The 18553-nt window shown below is 55.5% G+C and overlaps 1 protein-coding gene across 2 annotated transcripts in view; it reads left to right on the forward strand.

The window, feature by feature from the left end:
- Positions 1-18553, forward strand: part of SLX9 (SLX9 ribosome biogenesis factor) — a 29226-nt gene continuing 10673 nt past the window's right edge. Inside the window, exons 1-3 of one of the 2 annotated variants that reach the window (XM_079923199.1) lie at positions 1-617; positions 5321-5429; positions 14948-15016. In XM_079923199.1, the coding sequence (XP_079779325.1) occupies positions 480-617; positions 5321-5429; positions 14948-15016 (316 nt within the window). In that variant the 5' untranslated portion in view covers positions 1-479. The remainder of the gene's footprint in view (positions 618-5320; positions 5430-14947; positions 15017-18553) is intronic. The other variant, XM_079923200.1, reaches the window with a different exon arrangement.

The following is an 18553-nucleotide window of genomic DNA, read 5'->3' on the forward strand; positions in this document are numbered from 1 at the left end:
AAGTCGCCCCTATAAATCCTGGCCTGATGCCTCTGAGGTGTTTTAATAAGTATGGGGTTTCCTTTAGGGGTTCCCCAGTCCTCCGATTCTCTTCCTCCCCGCAGGGCGTTTTTGACAGGCACAAGCAAGCACACTCGTGTGTTGCAACAACCTTGATCCCCTCCAGCGCTGTAACCATCATTCTCCAGATCACAGGGAGGCTGCGTGATTCCAGCAATTAGCCACACCTGCCCCGGGAGGCGGGGCGGAGCCAAAGGCGGGACGAGGAGCGCGACCCCGCCCCCACACCGCAGCCCCGCCCCTCTGCGGCCCCGCCATACTCCTCTCTGGCGCTTCGCGGCCGGCGCGGGCAGGGTAGCGGACTCCAGCCACAGCGGTTTTTGTTTCCACCGGGCCGCCAGAGCTAAGGACCGGCTTCCGGCAGCTTGTGCCGCGTGTGCTCTTGGGCTTCCGGCCGGTTGTGGATCTCCGCCGCGGACATGGGGAAAGTGAGGGGCCTGCGGTCCCGGGTGCACAAGGCTGCCGTGAGGCCCACGGGGGAGGCCGCGCCCTGCCCCACGCCCCCCGCCCGGGAGGCGGCCTCTCTGCAGGCCTCGGCTGGCGGAGTCGGGGGGAAGGTAAGCTGGGGACACCGCGGGCCGTGGGAGTGGGGAAGGGCTGCGGGTGGGGGAAGGGGGCCGCGGGCCGGGGTCGGGGCTCCACACTTTGCGGCCTCGGGAGTCCCGGGCCGGCTCCAGCCCCGCGTGCTTTGTGGGCGCCCCTCTGTCGCCCCCGAAGGGTCCCCGCGACCCCAGGACCGCCCTGGGACTCGGCGGAGTTTACCGCGCGGCCAGCGGGTCTTCCCGGTCCGCGAAGTGTCGTGGCCTCCGTGGGCCCCGAGGCTCGGCTGCTCAAGTGCGCGACGGCCTGGGAGGCGTTGACTTGCTCCGCGTTTGGAGTTCTGCGAGGGAGGACCAGAAACCTCCCATCCCCACGTGTAGAAATGCTGCGCGAAAATGGCAAAAATTCGTGTGCATCGTAGCTGTGCTCCGAGGAAAGGAAAGGGAATTCCCAGGATTAACGGAAACAACGAAGAGCAAACTGAAGAGACCCTGTACCCTGTAGCAGTCCCCCCCGTCCCCCCATCTTACCTAGCCCTAAGCAACCACTGATCTTTCTGCCTCTGTTCGGTACATTTCCTATGGATGGAGTCGTGGCCTTTGCGTTTGGCTTCTTGGACTTAGCATAGCGTTTTCAGCGCTCTTGCGGGTTGTATGATGTATATCAGTGCTATTCTTTTTTGTGGTGGAACGGTGTTCCACTGTTTGGTTAGACCATGTTTTGTTTATCCAGGTGCTGACCCTGGAGCTTCCTGGAAGCATTTACTGGTGTTTGTAACCAAGGGGCTAGCACCCGGACAGTGGACAAAATCTTGCTGGTTTGTGGGGACTGTGGCTTTGGATCAGTAATGATCAAGAGAGCAGCCGTGTTTGTTAAGCACTTGCTGTGTGCCAGGCACTTTACTTCTTCATAACAGCCCCAAGCCTCATTTTGCTGAAATGAGGAAAAAGCTGAGAGTTTCAATAAATTACCAAGGACATTCAGCTGCTCGTGGAGGAGCTGATGTTTGAACCCAGGATCTGGCATCAGTGCCCTGGTTTTCATAAAAACTTTATTGGGGTAGAATTCATGTCATAAAACTCACCCATTTAAAGTGTACAATTTAATGGGGTTTTTTTTTTTTAGTATATTCACAGATTTGCACAACCATCACTACAGACTTCAGAATATTTTCATCAGCCTAAAAGGAAACCCCATACTTATTATCAGTCATTCTGGCAACTGTGAATCTGCTTTCTGTATATATATGCCTCTTCTGGATGTTTCATACAAGTGGAATTATACGATTCGTGGCCTTTTGTGTCAGGGTTCTTTCAGTGGGCATGCTTTTGCAGTTCATCCTTATAGTACTATTTTTGTAGCATCCATTTCTTTGTTGTCTTTATTCTTTTCATGGCTGAGAAATATTCCATTGTATGGGTATACCAGACTATGTCACATTTTATTTATCCATTCGTAAGTTGGATAGTTCGGTTGTTTCAAATTTTGGGCTGTCATGATAATACTGCTGTGTACAGATTTTTCTGTGGGTGCATGGAGTGGAATTGCTAGGATGTATGGAACTCTATGTTGAACTTTTTGAGGAATTGCCAGATTACTTTCCACAATGGCTGCACCATCTTAAGAGTCCCACCAGCAATAAATGAGGGTTCCAATTTCTCCACATCCTCACCAACACTTGTTATCGTCTGTCTTTTTGATTATAGCCATCCTGCTGGATGTGAGGTGATATTTCATTGTTTTGATTTGCATTTCCCAAAGGGCTAATGAATAATGTTGAGGATTTTTTTCATGGGCTTGTTGACTGTATATCTTTGGAGAAATGTCTGTTCAAGTCCTTTGCCCATTTAAAAATTATGTTGATTGTCTTTTTGTTGAATTGTCAGAGTTCTTTATATATTCTAGATAGTAAACCCTTATCAGATATATATGGTTTGCAAATGTTTTTTTCACTTCTATGGGTTGCCTTTTTACTTTCTTGATATTGTCCTTGGAAGCACAAAGTTTTTAATTTTGATGAGGTCCAGTTTATCTTGTTTTCCCTTGTTGCTTGTGCTTTTGGTGTTGTGAAAAGTCGAGGTTTAGTTGAAAAGCTCAGGGGAGTCTGAGCAGAGTTTGGTCATGGAGAGACTTTTTGTCAGTGGATGTCCTTTGCTGGTTGACATAGGGCTCACGATGTACATCAGTATTTACATCTTAATTCAAGTGAAAGATGGAATCTTCACTACTGTTTAACTCCGTTCCCTCTTATCCCCTTGTTGTGCTGTTATTGTTATGTATGCAAGCTGGTATCATTTGCTTTCAAACTAAAAAACTTTATTAGTATTTCTTATAAGGCAGGTCTACTAGCAAGAGACTCTCTCAGCTTTAGTTTATCTGGGACTGTCTTTATTTTACCTTCATCTTTGAAGGATAGTTTTGCTGGATATAAAATTCTTGGTTGACTGCAGTCTTCCACCACTTTTATGTTATCCCACTGCCTTCTGGCCTCCATTGCTTCTCATGAGAAGTCAGCTGTTAATCTTATTGGGGTTCCCTTGTATGTGATGAGTCATTTTTTGCTGCTTTCAAGATTTTCTCTTTGCCTTTAAACGTTTGGACTATGATGTGTCTTGGTGTAGATCTCTGTGCTTGTTCTGTTTGGAGTTTGTTTATCCTACTTGAAGTTCATTGAGTTTGGATGTATAGGTTAGGGTTTTCCATCAGCTTTGGCAAGTGTTCAGACATAATTTCTTCGAATACTTTTTCTGCCCTGTTTTGTCTCGCTTCTTCTGGTGCTTCCGTTACATGTACATAGGTTGGCACACTGAATGGTGTTCTGAGGCTCTATTTGTTCTTCTGCAAGGCTGTTGTGTAAGGTTATTTCTATTCATTTTTTTCTGTGAAGCTCTGTTCTTTTTCCGTCTTTTCTTCATATGGTACAATTTCTATTGACCTTTCTTCATATTCACTGATTGTTTTCCTCTGCCAGCTTAGATTTACTTTTGAATCTCTGTAGTGAAATTCTTCGTTTTGATTAATGTACTTTTTTACTCCAGAATTTTATTTACTTATATGTATATTATTAAAAATATATTATAAAAAACATATATATATTTGTTACAGTATGCAGTAGGAGTTGAGAATCATTTTTTCCCTATATAAATATCATTTTGTTTCCACATAATTTATTGGAGTTCTCCATTAAATTATCTCGGAACTTTTGTCAAAAATCAATTGACCATATATGTGGGGGTCTATTTATGGCCTCTAATATGTTCTGTTGATCTGTTTGTATATCCTTATGCCAATGCCACACTGAATTGATTGCTGCAATTTTATTTATTTTTTTCTGTTTTTAAAAAATTGAGGTATAGTTGATGTACAATGTTATATAAGTTACAGGTGTACAACATAGTGATTCGCAATTTTAAAGGTTATATTCCATTTATAGTTACTGTAAAACATTGGCTGTATTCCGTGTTGTGCAGTATATCCTGGTAGCATATTTAAGACTTCTATTTTGAATGATTTCTGTCTCTTTACTGGTGTTCTCTGTTTGGTGAGATGTTGTCAGCATACTTTCCTGTAGTTCTTTACACAGGGTCTCTTAGTCCTCAGCATATTTGCAGTGGCCGCTCTGAGGCTGTTGCCAAGTCCAACCCGTGGGCCCCTCAGAAGCAGCGTCTGTTGCCTAGGTCTTGCTCCCCAGTTTCTTTGCACAGGCCCCGCCCTGTGGTGTTGAAAACCGGATGTCTTAGCGCGTGGTGGCGCTGCGGGGGCTTGGTGCTGTGTACCTGGTAGTTACTTGCTCACTGGCCTGGCTCCGGGCTGCCGTGTGACTCAGGGTCCGCTCTCTGCCAGTGTGCGGCCTCCCATCTCCCTGCTCCTGTTTCTTGTCTTTACCTTTCAGCCTGGCAGCCTGGGTCAGCACAAGCCTCTTACTGGTCCGACTGTGCTTAAGCCCCCGTGGCCACAGAGATCTGCCCTTTACCGCTGGATACGTGTGTGTGGCTGGGAGGCTGCTCTCGTAGTTCAGGGAGCTGACGTTTGACCCGCCTTCACAGGGACTAGTGGCTTTGCCGTTCTGTCTGGCCACTCCTGAGCCGGTGCAGCCTTCAGCTCACACCACCTCCAGCCTGCCATGGCGCCGCTTCCTGGAAGCTGCCCCCGGGCCAGGGCGGCCTGCTGCCCGGCCGGCGTCTGCTCAGAGGTGGTGCCTAAGCCCCCGTGTTATTGACGCCCCTTCCAAGGCCCCTGTCCTGGAGCTTGGACCCGAAAGAGCCGGCCAGGCCTGGGAGACGGGGTCTGGGTTAGCGCAGTGTGATGGGCAGGGTGACCTGGAGGATTTTGAAATCTTGATGTGGGATGAACGGGGCTGGGAGACAGTGAGACTGCTGAGATGGAACAGTGGCTGTGAAACGGGAGGGACAGTAGGAAGGTGGGAGGTTTGGGGGGAAACCTGGTTCCTCTCACAAGGGCTCCTGAGTGTTGAGGGTGCAATTCATGATCATTACTGATCCTGCATCTGGTCTCAAAGGGTCCTGCAACCAGGATCCAGGCCTGGGTGGTGAACTGAGGCTGCAGAAAGGATGTGGCTTGAGAGCTCTGGGGTCTGAGCTGGGGTGGCCTCGGGCTCCTCTCCAGCTCCCGCTCTGGAAAAGCCGGGGTCCGGCCCTCGCCGAGGGGTCTCTGAAGCCACTCTGAAGCAGGTCTTAGGTCTCCCCTGTTTCCATTTCAGGAGTGGGCCTTCATGAATGCCAGTGTGTTTGCCGGGACCACGATAGACCCCAGCGCCTTGGTGCAGAAGCTGGACGTGGACGCGAGGAGCAGCGCCTCCGTCAGGAGAGGTGAGAGCAGGCAGGACGGACCTCAGGGGTGGGCGCCAGGCCCGCTTCCACGTGCTCGCGGGCACGGGTCAGAGCAGACTGCAGGTGCGCCTGTGCACTTCGAAGAGATTTGTTGTATTAGTGGAAAATTTTAAGGATGTACTAAGCAGAAGATGGTATAAGACAGTCCATGTGCCCATCCTCTGTTTCAGCACACACAGTACTGGGTTATTTTGAAACAAACAGCATTTCCCTCAGGAATTCTTTAGTTAGTATTTTTAAGAGCTCTTAGAAGAAAAGACGTAAACACGCCTACAAGGCCATTATCACACCTAAACAGATCAGCGGTAATTCCTTATTTCAGGTAAACGAAGTAAAAGAATCTCCCATCCTCGTGCTTGCCTCAGTCGGAACCAGGGGGGAACAAGGGTGCGTGGCAGCCCCCGCTCCCCTTTTCCTTCACGTGCTCATCACGTGGGGGAGGTCGCTTTTCCTCCTGCACCTCCCCCACTTGGGGCTTTGTGGTGTTCCTAGCTCCAGCGTCCCATCTGGGCTGCTCCTGGAGGAGAGGAGCGGCTCTCCTGCCCTGGGTGGCCACACCGCCACCGCTTCCTGGAGAGAAGCTTCATGCCGCACACGTGAGCTGCACGTTTACAGATGAGCCGTTGAGAACAGAAGCGTCTGTAGCCCTGTGGGGAGCACCCTGGCCTCCGGGGCAGGGCTTCTAGCATTTCCATCTAAGTTTGTAAACAGCTGTTGCGGTTGTAAGCTGTAGTTATCTCACAGGTATGGCTTACATCAGGCATCTCTCAGGAGGTCATGTTGTTTGCATCACTGCTTTGGATTTTTTTTTATTTCACTGGGGAGATTATCGGAATCTCCTTGCCATTCCTTGTATGTTGAAGCTGTAGGGAGGGAAGCCTTCTCCCCTCTACCCTCCTAGGTTCTTGGCTAGGACCCTGCAAGTTAGACTAACAAAGAGAGATTAACAAGAGAAAAACAAACTACTACGGTGTGCAGGTCACATCACATGGGAGAAACCTCAGTGATGAGTAACTCAAAGTGGTGGTGAGGACTTGGGGCTCTGTAGCATCTTAGCGAAGAGCAGTGATGCTGTGGGCTTCCGAGGGCAAACTTCGGGGGGGTGGTGAATACATAGAGGAAGGTTCACGCAGGTCTATGTGGCGCCGGCTCTGGTGTCCTCGTGGCCATGAGACTTCCTTGGAAGAGGGGATGCGTGGTGGCCCTCATTTCAGAATTGTCTGTTTTTGGTCAGATAGGGCAGTTCTGGATGGCTTCTTTCTGCACCTGCGGATTCTGTTTGCCTCCAGCCCACAGTAGTGCTGACATCCAGAGTGGTGCGTGTGGGTGCCGTATTCCCGGCCTCAGGCTCTCCTGCTGTTTCTGGGGATGGTTCCGCAGAGCACACTGCCGCTCTGGCTGCGTGACCTGCCTGAGTGCTTTCCCATGGCGGGTGCCGCAGGGACTTGCCTTCGTTTGGGCGGGCAGGGTGTGCCTGGCGGGCCGGAGCCATGGCCTCTCAGGTCCCTTTGGTGACCCACGTGATCAAACAGCTTTCTGTGTGTTCATCGGTCCTCTTACGGTTTGTGTACCGGGCAGTTTTGATGGCTTTTCTGGCCAGCACCAGCACCCCTGGGGTCCCATCCCAGACCTGCGGAACCTTGTTTTCACACCCCCTCCAGGGGTCTCCGATGCTGCCAGGTTCAGGACACTGGCCCAGGGCCTAGTGGGTCCTGCCTCGCGGCTGCAGGAGCGTAGAAGCCCCCATCTCCTCTCGGTCCTGAGCTGTGATGGGCTGTCATCCAGATCTCCTGATCAGCCCTTGCGGTCCTGATCTGCGGGACTGTCTCAGTTGGGGCAGGCAGACCTCAGTTACCCCTGAGCCTTCGTGCTAAATCTGAGGGGTTTTACAAAATCCCAGGCCGCCTCCCACAGCATTGGCTGCCCGGAGAGCATGGCCAACCAGAAAGAGCAGATGTCACTTCCCATCAGAGGGGGCACTTAAAATCTGGGTGGTGTGGCCTGAAAACCACAGGGTGTGGAGGGGGACAGGGAGAAGAGGAAGGAAGGGTTTATTTTCTTTTCTGAGGTGGTCTGTGGGCTGTGACGAGGAGAGAGAGCAGCTCAGGAAAAGGCTCATCAAAGCCCGCAGAAAGCAGTCTCTCTGCAGCCAGAAAGGTGTTTTGTTTTGTTTCTATTAAGGATGTCAGAGTGTCATAATATACAGAAAATTAAAGAAAATTTACAGAAGGAGAGGGCCCGGGCTCTGGGGCGCAGAGTGCTGGCAGCTGTGCGCTCTGCGGCCTTGCGGCTGGCAGAGTCCCCGGGACTGGAGGAAGTGGGTGGGCCATGGTGGTTGTGGGGCGTGTGCTCCGGAGCCGCAGCTGGGGGCTTGGGCGGGGTGCTTGGCTCTCTGGCCCCTGGCTGCTCACCTGTAACGGGGTGATACTGGTCCTTGCGTCCTCAGTGCCGCCTGCTTTGGGGTTCAGATGAGTCAGTAAACATGGAAAGTGGGGAACGGCACCTGGGCCTGGCTTCCGTAAGTGCCCGGTGATGCTGGAGGAGTAATCGGCCACGTGTCCCGTTGAGCGAGGCCCTCTGCTGGCTGAGGCGCCCTGGTTCCCGGTGGCAGGTGTCTTTCACCACACCCACGCCTCCCTCTCCAGCTGCGCTTGCGTTTTGGGGTTCCTCAGACCTGCCTCCTGATTGGCCAGTGCCCTGGATCTCTTGGGCTATGGGCCTTGTGGCTCCCCCGGGTTTGAGCTGGGACCGGTGGCCCGGGGCAGAGGCAGGTCATGTGGAAAGTGGCATCCGGTGACTCGGCTCTGCTCAGTGGCCTGCTGGGCCGTGACGGCGAGGGCGCTGTCTGCCTGGGTGAGCACGTCCTTGCCCTGGGCTGAGGCGCAAACAGCACTGCTCCCCGCGTCCCTGGCCACTGTGCCTGTGTGGTCCATGTGGTCCCAGAGGAGCCTGGTTGTGGGTGCCCCCCGCTCCCTGCCCCGGGGTGGACGCATGTCTGCTGGACTCCCCTCCCAGTGCAGACCGGCGCTCACACCCTGCCCTGCAGCCTGGACGCAGTGGGGCCTGGTTGACCCCGGGGGTGTGGGGGGCGGGAGGGTGGGGCTTGCTGGTGGCATCTCTTTAGCTTCCTCCGGGAGCCTTTGGGACCAGGTCTGCCCCCCAGTTTTCCTTCTGATTCCAGGCAGGGGCCCTGAGTTTCCTGTGAGGGGACCACTGGGCTCTGCAGTGATGGGCCTCCCGCCCCCCACCAGCAGCAGAACTCAGCTTCGCCCTGAGGCTTGGGCCTGCGGCCCACGGATCTGCACCTGCAAGGGAGCAGCCTCAGCTCCTCCGCATCCGGACTGGAGGGCGGGTGGAGGGCGGGGCGGGCTCCCGCATCCTGCCCCGCACGGAGCACCGCCCTCCAGTTCTGTGTTCTCTGTGCTGTGGTGCTGCGGGAAGCAAGCCCAGTCCGTGCTCAGGTAAAGCACCTGCGCTGTTGCCAGTTGTTCGCCTGTACCCTGGGCTGGGCAGTCCTGGCCCCTGGACTCACACGGGGACGTGCGCGGGTGGAAGACGGGCTTGGTTAGGGACACGGGAGCAGAAGGACAGGAGGGAGGACGTGGCGGTGGCAGCGCGTCTGCGGGGGCTCTGGGTGGAAGAGGTTGGGGAGGGGACCGTGGTGAGTGGACAAGCAGGCGTCGAGGCCCCAGTGGAGGGACTTGGCCTCGGGGTCACCCGCCTTCATGTCCTGTGGGCTGCGCTGCTGAGACGCCCCCTTCCCCCACCCAGGCAGAAAGCTCTGCCCTGACCTTCCCTTTCCCTGCGGCCTGAGCTTCCCCCCGTTGGCCAACCGCTGCGGTTTCCTCCGGAACCCGGTTTCCTCCGAGGCAGGTGCTCAGCAGAGGGCAGCAGAGCTGCGTCCCTGCGTCTCCAGGCTGAGCCCAGACCTGGAGCGGGTGCTGCCTGGAGGAGGAGAGGAGGCTTGGGAGCGCTGACCTTGGGGTGCAGGCGGACCGAGCGCTTCCCAGAGGCTGTCTTTAGGGACTTCTGATGCAGCTCCCCATTGAGGGACTTGCCCCGCCTTTCAAGTCAGGTCTGTGACGCCAGGGCTGTGACCCCAGGGCTGTGACGCCAGGGCTGTGACAGAATAATCCACTTGGAGCTTTACTAAGCTTTACTCATGTCCATCCGGCCCGAGTGTAACAGGAACAGGAAGGTCAAGGCCTGGAGGGAGCTGCTGCTCCGTGGAGACCCACTTTGGCCACGGGTGGTTCACTCTCCCCTTTGGCCTCCCTGGCCTCTTGAGGCCGCTGAGGGGAGTCCTGGAGGTCTCCGGTGGGCAGCGGCATTTGGGGGGCTGGGGGCTGGAGGATGCCTTCCTGGTCTTGGCCGTGGTGCGTGGTGCCCGCCGTCCTCTGTGGCCGCAGGCCCTGAGCACCCCGCGTGCTGCCCGGGCGCTTGCCTCCTGACTGTGGGGGGAGGCCCTGAGAGGGGTGCCCACTGTCTCCAGGGCCACCTTGACTAGCGGGGCCTGAGCTCTGTGTGCTCGACCAGAGGATGGAAGGCATGGGCCCCTGCTCTGGGCCTGCTGGCAGCTGGGGGACAGGAAGGGCCCCACTGCTGGGCTCTTCTCACCTTGCTCTGCCTGCGTTGAGCCCGTTCTTTTGGACAGACAGAAGCAGGGAAGGGCACGGAGGAGCCTGCCTGCTGGGTTTGGAGAGCGAAGGGTTGGGGCCCTCGGGCCGCTCCTCCTGCTTGCAGGACGGGGTGTTTCCCAGCGCCTTCTTCCCAGCTCTGGACGGGCTCTCGGCTGGTGGGAAGTGCAGGGGATTTGGCTGCAGCGTGGCCTTGTGAGGAGGCGTGTGTGGATGGGCCCAAGGTGCCGAGGAGCTGGGTGCACAGGGACCCCAGTGTCCCGCAGCGTGCCCTGCACCCCAGTTCTTGCGCTGTTTTGTTGCAGGGCCCAGCAGGAAGGGCAGGTCAGAGTCGCGGGGGTGGAGGTGGACGGTCACTCGGCTTATGGCGCACAGCACAGGACACAGGTGGTCAGAGAGGAGAGGTGCCGGACCACTGCCGGAGTCTTCGGGCAGGAGGCGGCATCTTAGCCGGCGGCAGGTCCCCGCGGCTGAGCAGGAGGGCCTCGGGCAGCGCCTCTGAACAGCTCTCGGTAGCGTGGAGTCGGCTCCAGTCGCTGGGCTCAGGGGTCTCTTCAGGGAACAGCGTTTGTCCCAGAAAGGGGGTCTGGGCTTTATCAGCTGTTTCTTCTGTTTCAGTGACGTACGTGCCCCATCAAACTTCTCATCTAAGGTAATGCTCTCAGTTCATCACTACGACACTCGCGGTCCTGCAGCGGACGTTTCAGAACAGCTGACGCGGAGGTTCACATTGGCCACTGTGGCTCCATTTTGAACCATCTAACGTGTCTTCACAGCTCACGTGTGTGTCACACGGGATGAGTAGGAATTATAACACAAAAGAAATCACATCATAACCCTCGCCCTCCGCCCGCTGCCCCGCTTCCCCGTGCTGGGCTGAGCAGTGAGAGCCCCCATGCCCGTCCCACCAGTGCCAGTGCAGGGGTGGCTGAATTCTTTTTTTTTGGGGGGGGTACGTGGGCCCCTCACCGCCGCGGCCCCTCCCGCTGCGGAGCACAGGACCAGGACGCGCAGGCCCAGCGGCCATGGCTCACGGGGGCAGCCGCTCTGCGGCATGTGGGATCTTCCCAGACCGGGGCACGAACCCGCGTCCCCTGCATCGGCAGGCGGACTCTCAACCACTGCGCCACCAGGAAGTCTGGGGTGGCTGAATTCTTGTGTCGGGGGAGGCCAGGTGGCCTTAGGAGGTGTTTTTGTGGTCAAAAGCGAAGTCCACGTAGTGTGGTGAACGTTTGCTAAGTGCCCATGCTCGCCGGGATACTGGGCTCAGGGTGGGCGATGGGAGTGGCCCAGAAGCCCCCTGTGTCCCCTGCCAGTGGCTGGAGCGTCCCTGCGGACACGGGGCCTCCCTGCCCAGCTCCAGGGCCTCTCTCGGCGCTTCCCTCTTGGAGCCTCAGCCTGGGCCTCTGCTCCCGGTGTTACCATCTCCTCTTCGTGGCACCCCAGTGGCCTGGCTATAGAGTGGGGTGTGGTCCTCCTCCCACTGACAGGTGGGACCTTGGGCCCTCAGTCCCGCAGAGTAGCTGCCTGGCCCACCCTGGTGGTTCCCCTTCATTCTTCTGAGGGCAGACACGAGTGAACACTGGCCCGCCTGAGTCTACCCTGGACACTGGCCAGCGACAGCATGACAGGTGGGGCCTGTACCCTGCCGTGGCTCACACTGACCCTCGGAGCTGTGACACGATGGGTGTGTTGTGTACCCCTGCCCCAGCTGTGCTGTGCTGCTGGCGTTCGGGTCATGGGTGCAGGAGGCCTCAGGTGGGCCAGGGTCCAGACCCTGGGAGCGCTTGCGTGCGGCGCTGGCAGGGCAGGCGCTCTACTGGCCTGTGCTCCGCGGTAGCTCTGGGCTCCTGTCTGAGCTCCTGGCTCCACGGCAGCTGAGCCAGTGCCTGGGTGGATGCCGAGTCGTCCACACTGAATGGCCACGGGGCCCCTCCTTGCAGCGCAGCGCGCCACTGGCGGAAACTTGGAAGTTAGGGACCAGCCTCCTGCTAAAATTACTTCTGTAAAATACAACATTTCATAGTTGAAAAAGCAGGACGTGCACGTTGTAGAAGAGAGAGAAGCGACATTACAAGTGAAAGCTCTTCCGGTGTCCCCACGTGGACTGTGTGTCTGTGACCCATCCCGGTGTGCAGGTGCTCCCTGACCTGGGGGCGCTGATGCCGCCCGGGAAGGGGCCGCAGGCTGCTCCTTGTCTAGACGGGCCCCTTCACGTGGGCAGCTCAGCGAAGCTGGGGCCCCGCTGGGGGGACGTTGGCCTGCTGTTAGCCCTGGTTGTCTCCCACGAGGTGCACGGAGTGCCTCTGTCCTGTGCTCCACACACTAGCCAGGAGGCCCTCCTGGCCACTAGGAGGGACAGGGGCCCCCCCGAGCCGCCTTTGTGGGGGTGGCGATTTCTGGAGCTGTGTTCTCAGGTCGGTGAGGCCAGGCCTGGTCACCGGCAGGTGCTCCTCCCCTGTCACCAGGTGGGGTGGCCTGAGCACCTGCTCTGTCCTCTCCTCTCCTGCCATTCCAGAACGTTCCTCTGAGGGGGGACACTGTGGTCTTTGGCCTGTCCCGGGCTGAGTCCGAGGGGGCTTGGTGCTGGGATGGAGAGAAGTGATACGCAGGCTTCAGGAGGGAGCGGACGGGACAGGCTCGACGTGGTGCCGCTGCCTCCTTGGTGCTGGCCAGCGTCCCCCTGAGTGTCCCCCGTCCAGCCTGGATGGCCCGTTCTCACGGGGTGTGTCTGTAATCAGGCGGGACCCATTGGGGCCTTGGGGGGGTGGGCAGACCCCTCTCGCACATCCTTTGCCGTAGCTCCTTTCTGAAGTGCCCAGGTAATAGTACCTTGAGCATATTTCCTGAGTTTTTCAGGTGCTAAAAACCACCACTAAGTGGAAGAAATTAACTACTTGATGACCCTGAGCACGTAGCCCCCAGACCTCCCGGTGCCACATGTTAACCAGCCTGTTACCTCACCATCAACCAGTCAGAGAGCTGTGCACGAGCTGATCACATGCCCTGCCACCCGCCTCTGTCACGGGGCCTTTAGGAATGCTTTGCGGAAGCCCTTCAGGCAGGTTGGGGTCTTCTGAGCACAAACCACCCGCCTCCTTGCTTGGCCCTGCAGGACGCTTTTCTCTGCCCCGAGCTCTGGCGTTTCAGTTGCTCGGCCTCGCTGTGTGTCGGGCACTTGCACTCGGTGCGTGGCAGCGCGTCCGCAGGCGGGACCCTTCCACACGGCTGGCTCAGACACCTGGGGACTTACCTGTGCCTGCTGTCCCAGAGTCCGGAGGATGGGCGCTGGCCCATCTAGGGTTGGCTTGAAGTGCCAGGGTCGGGTGGGTGCGGTCAGGACACTCAAGGGGTCTTCACAGGGCCCTCTCTCCTGTGAGTCTGAAAACTTCCATTAAAGCCACTATGGAGCCAGGCCCTTCTCCTTTGGCTGGACATACGTGTCCTTCTATAGCCCTGGAGATGTCCAGAGACAGGATAGAGCACCGCCCCGGGCAGCCGTGCTGCCCTCACGCAGCCCTGACCGTAGCCCTGGGGACGTGGTGGCCCTGCCCAGATACCGCCTTCTTCTTAAGGCTGGTCCACCTGGCCCGCTGGCCCCTCACTGTCCCATTGAAGGGCTTTGCTAGCCTTGGGGGTTGGGCTCGTTGGGCTTTTGGAGCCTCCAGATGCCCTTGGGGTCCCTGGCGGGATGCTGAGGTGAGCAGACCTGAGGTGCCCTGGCCCCGCAGTGCCCGTTCCCGCTTGTTCCCTCCCGTGCCCCTGGGGGCAGCGTCTGTTGGCCGCCCTGGGCCGGAGGCTCCCCGGTTCTCGGGCTTGCAGCCTCCGCGAGACTGAAGCTTCCCAGTCCCCTGGGCCTCCCAGGGTCAGCGTGCCGGGTCCCATTTCCTGGACTGCTGGGCAGGGGTCCTGGGTGGCGCGGGGAGGGTCCCGACCTGCGTGCCAGCCTGCCGCTCGTTCAGATGCCGCATGCGCTTACGGTTCTGTCAGTCTCTGCGGGTCGTAGACTCTTTTGTTTTGAAATTATTTCAGAATCAGGAGCAAGGCAGAGAGGACTTCTCCCTGGATCTCTGAGGGCGGGTGCGAGGCTCCCGTGTGAGGCGCCTCTGCTGCCTCCTGCCGCTGCTGCCCTTGCTAAGGCTCCTGCCCCAGACATGCTGCCCTCACCCCACTGGCGGTTGGGCCCCGCGCCGGCCCGGGGACATCCCCTCCCTCACCCACAGTCCCACGGCCGCTGACGCCTGCAGGGCGCCTGCCATGCAGCCCCTCCCTCCCGTCACCCTCCTGCACACCTGCCCGCAGCCCGCCGACCTGGCACAGGGTGACTGACGGCCCTGCGCCTCCCCTTCCTGCTGGGCTGAGAGGTCGGGGTGAGTGGGGAGGAAAGCAGGCCAGCTCCAGGCACGGCCGCAGCGTGTGGGATCTGACTCTTGGGAAAGGGCTTAGCTCCCCGTGGGAGTCACGGGTTACGGGCGTTTACAGGGGATCCTGAACTGACGAGTCCAGCTGACCCGGGGCGCCGCCCTGACGGAGCTCGTCTCTGCGCTGTTTCTCCTTAGACGCCGTGGGTGTGTTGTACCAGCTCGGGAATCTGCGGGACAGTCGGATCCTGTACAGAATGCGCCCCGGGTGGAACGTGGCCTGGGCTTAAGCCGCGTTACCTCTGGGGAAACCAGCTAAGGCCCAGCGAGCGGGGCAGCCTGGCGTCGCTCTGCCTGGTGTGCTGCGGCCCTGCCTGGGGGGCCTGGTGTCCTGCAGCCGGGGCCAGGCGTGGTGGCCGGGCACCCTGAATAGCTACACCTGTGTGCACACCTTGGGCTCCTGGCTTTGTCCTGCTCACCCTGTGTTCTCTGTCCGCAGGTGCCAAGGCCAAGGCTGTTTTGCCCAAGAAGGAGAAGCTGAAGCTGCGGCGCGAGAGGTGGCTGCAGAGTAAGCTCCCCCTGTCCCTGGCGGGGCCTTGTCCCTGGTGGGGCCTTGTCCCTGGTGGGGCCTTGTCCCTGGCGGGGCCCTGTCCCTGGTGGGGCCTTGTCCCTGGTGGGGCCCTGTCCTTGGTGGGGCCTTGTCCCGGGCTGGCTCGGAGCCCGCTTTGGGTGGTCTGGGGCCCTGGAGGAGGGGGCCTGCGATGTGACAAGTAGGCGGCCCCGCGGGGGGAGGGGCTGGCCCTGTCACCTGTACAAGTGTCCGCAAGGCCTTGCCTCAACCCCGACCTCCCCCACCGGGAACGTCGCAGGAAGCTGCTTCTCCCGTGGAAGGCATTGCAAAGGGAGTGCGTGCGGGTCGGGTGTTTTATGATACCTACTAAATTTCCCACTTTCTGGTTCTGCGTGTGTCCCTCCAGGCCCTCTTCCGGGCGTGTGACAGTACAGAGTCCCCAGCAGAGGCGGCTCTTCACCCACCTGGTGGGGTCGGGGACCCCGGGCCTCCGCTCTGCGGGGGTTGGTGGCTCCCTCCTTTCCGAGCACCTGTCTGTGGGGTGGATTTCTTCTTATTAATTTTGCTTGGAAAAGATACTTATATTTCTTGATGCTGAGCATCTGATTTTTTCTAAAGATTTTCTTGTGAAGATTGTTTTGAAATTTTTTTCTTACGGTTGTCTTTTTAGTGTTTTGCTGACTTTTAAAATTAATTTGAAATGGTTTTTTGTTTATGTTCTCACACAGAACATGATTTGCATTATTTTATTTATTTATTTATTTATTTATTTATTTATTTATTTATTTTGCGGTACGCGGGCCTCTCACTGTTGTGGCCTCTCCCGTTGCGGAGCACAGGCTCCGGACGCGCAGGCTCAGCGGCCATGGCTCACGGGCCCAGCCGCTCCGCGGCATGTGGGATCTTCCTGGACCGGGGCACGAACCCGTGTCCCCTGCATCGGCAGGCGGACTCTCAACCACTGCGCCACCAGGGAAGCCCTCTGCATTATTTTTTCCTTGATGGTTTTAAAGAAACTGTATGCTTTTAATTTTTTAGAGAAATTTATCAATTTCCTCCACAATTGTTAATTTTAAGTTTTCTTTCACATTTTGGATGTTTCTTAAGGAAATGATTCATTCATCCATCTTCTTTTTCACAGTCCCTAGCATGGAGTTGTGCAAAATATTCTTTGTAAAATGGATTTGGAAAAGTTAATAGACCGTGAGCACTGGGGCCCTGAACGTTCCTGGGCTACAATTTTTTTTTTTTTTCGTGGTACGCAGGCCTCTCACTGTTGTGGCCTCTCCCGTTGCGGAGCACAGGCTCCGGACGTGCAGGCTCAGCGGCCATGGCTCACGGGCCCAGCTGCTCCGCGGCATGTGGGATCTTCCCGGACCAGGGCACGAACCCATGTCCCCTGTATCGGCAGGTGGACTCTCAACCACTGTGCCACCAGGGAAGCCCATGGGCTACAATTTTTTGAAGACGTTTAAGTTTTCTTCCATGATGGTTGGTCTTTTTCTAACTACTTGAGTTAATCTTGGTCACTCATTTTCCTATAAAAACATCTAATCTAATCAGATTTCAACAGTTATTAGCAGAGTTGTTGGCTTCTCATTTTTTAATATCCTGTTTATCATTCTTTATTTGTATCCCGTTCTCTAATTTCTGGTTAATTTTGTCTCTTCCATGCCAAGAGTTCTTGTATTTAGTTGTCATTTCTACTCTTCTGTTTTCCAAATTGTTAGTTTCTATTGTTTTAGTACCCCATTCTTAGTTTCTTTAGGTTTGTTTTAGTGACGTATTTATTTTTGTATGTTTTGTGTAGGAATGAAAGGCTGTATGTCGGCCTCTGAACATAGCTTTAGCTACATCTCCGCAGTTGATTTTACTTAGTATTTCATTACGAAAAGTTTTGTACGGAAAAGTAGGAAGCATTTTACAGTGGGCGTCCTTATGCCCACCATCCACGTTTTACAGTGAGCACCTCACTTCTTTATCACATGTCTGTTCATCTGTCTGTCCAAACACCAACCCGTGTTTTAGCTACGTGTTCCAAAGTAAATTACAGACTTCAGCACGCTTTCTCCCAAATAATTCCGCTGGAGTTCAATATTTGCTTATGGTTCTTTTTAGTTTTTATTTTGAGGTAAAATTTACATGCAATGAAATGCAAATCTTAAGTGATTTATGACAAATGCCTACACCTGTACAACCAGAATCCCTTTCAGGGTGCAGACCATCACCATCACCCAGAAATGCCCCGTGCCCCTCCCCAGTCCCGGCTGCCCCCGAGGTAGCCGCCATATGGTCTTTTTCAGGTCAGAGTTTAGGTTTTGCTGCTCTGGACATCGTATAAAAGGAGTCACGTAGGATGTGCTCTTTCTCTGTCTGGGTTCTTCTGCTCAGCTTGGCATTGGGCTCGTCCGTGCTTCGTGTAGCCGTAGTCTGCACCCTCCTGTTGCTGAGAAGTGTTTCTTTATGTGGACGTACCGTTTGGTGTCCACTTTCCTATGGATGGACACCTGGTCTGTTTTCTCTTTTTAGCTGCTGTGAATAAGGCTGCTATGCACATTCTCTACAAGTCTTTTTGTGGACATATGTTTTCATTTCTCTTGGGTAAATACTTGGAATGGAATGCTGGGTCATAGGGCAGGTGTATGTTTAGTTTTATAAGCAACCGCCAGACGTCTCTGCTGTGGCTGCGCGTTCACGCCCCCAGCAACGTGGGAGAGTTGTGGCTGCTCCGCGGCTGTGCCGGCACGTCTGTCCCTGCAGTCCTAGCTGCTGAGCGTGAGGTGCCCGTTGTCATGGTGGATGGGCATTTTCACGTGCTGCTGCCCCTTGGGGCGCCCTCTGAGGCCCAGGGTCTGTTTCATGAGGCTCTTGCTGGGCTCTTTATTGTTGAGCTCAAGGAGTTCCTCCGTCCTGGAGACCAGTCTTGTCAGGTGTGTTTTGCAAATAATTTTCTCCCAGACTGGGACTTGCCTATTGAATTTCTTAACAGTTTTTTTTTTTTAATGAACAAAAGTTTAATTTTGAGGAGGCTGATTTGTCTTTTTTCCTTACGGGGCTAGTGTGCGTCTTGTTTAAGAAAATGGCCCAGTCCCAAGTCAGGCGGATAAATCCTACTCTTCTAAAAACTTTGCGGTTTTGGCTTTTTCGTTTAGGTTTGTAATCCATCTTGAATTAATGTTTGTCTGTGGTGTGAAGTCCTGGTTCAGGTTCTTCTTTTTTTTTTTTTTTTTCCAGTTCCAGCACAATTTGTTGTAAAGACTTTTCTTTCCTCATCAGTTTTGTGTCTTTGTGAAAAGTCAGATAGCCTCTCAGTACCAGGCTGTCTCAATTGTGCAGCTGTGAAGCAGGTCTTGGCGTCAGATAAGGGAAGTCCTGTGTCCCAGGTCCTCTGTTTCAAGACTGCTTTGGGTGGTCCAGGTTCATAGCATTTCCATATGAATTTTATCACAGGCTTGTCAATGTCTTGAACGTCACCACCACCAACACAACCTATGATAGCAATGACAGGGATTGCTCTGAGTCTATAGGTCAGTT

This window comes from Stenella coeruleoalba, assembly GCF_951394435.1.
Source record: "Stenella coeruleoalba genome assembly, chromosome: 5".
Classification (NCBI taxonomy): domain Eukaryota; kingdom Metazoa; phylum Chordata; class Mammalia; order Artiodactyla; family Delphinidae; genus Stenella; species Stenella coeruleoalba.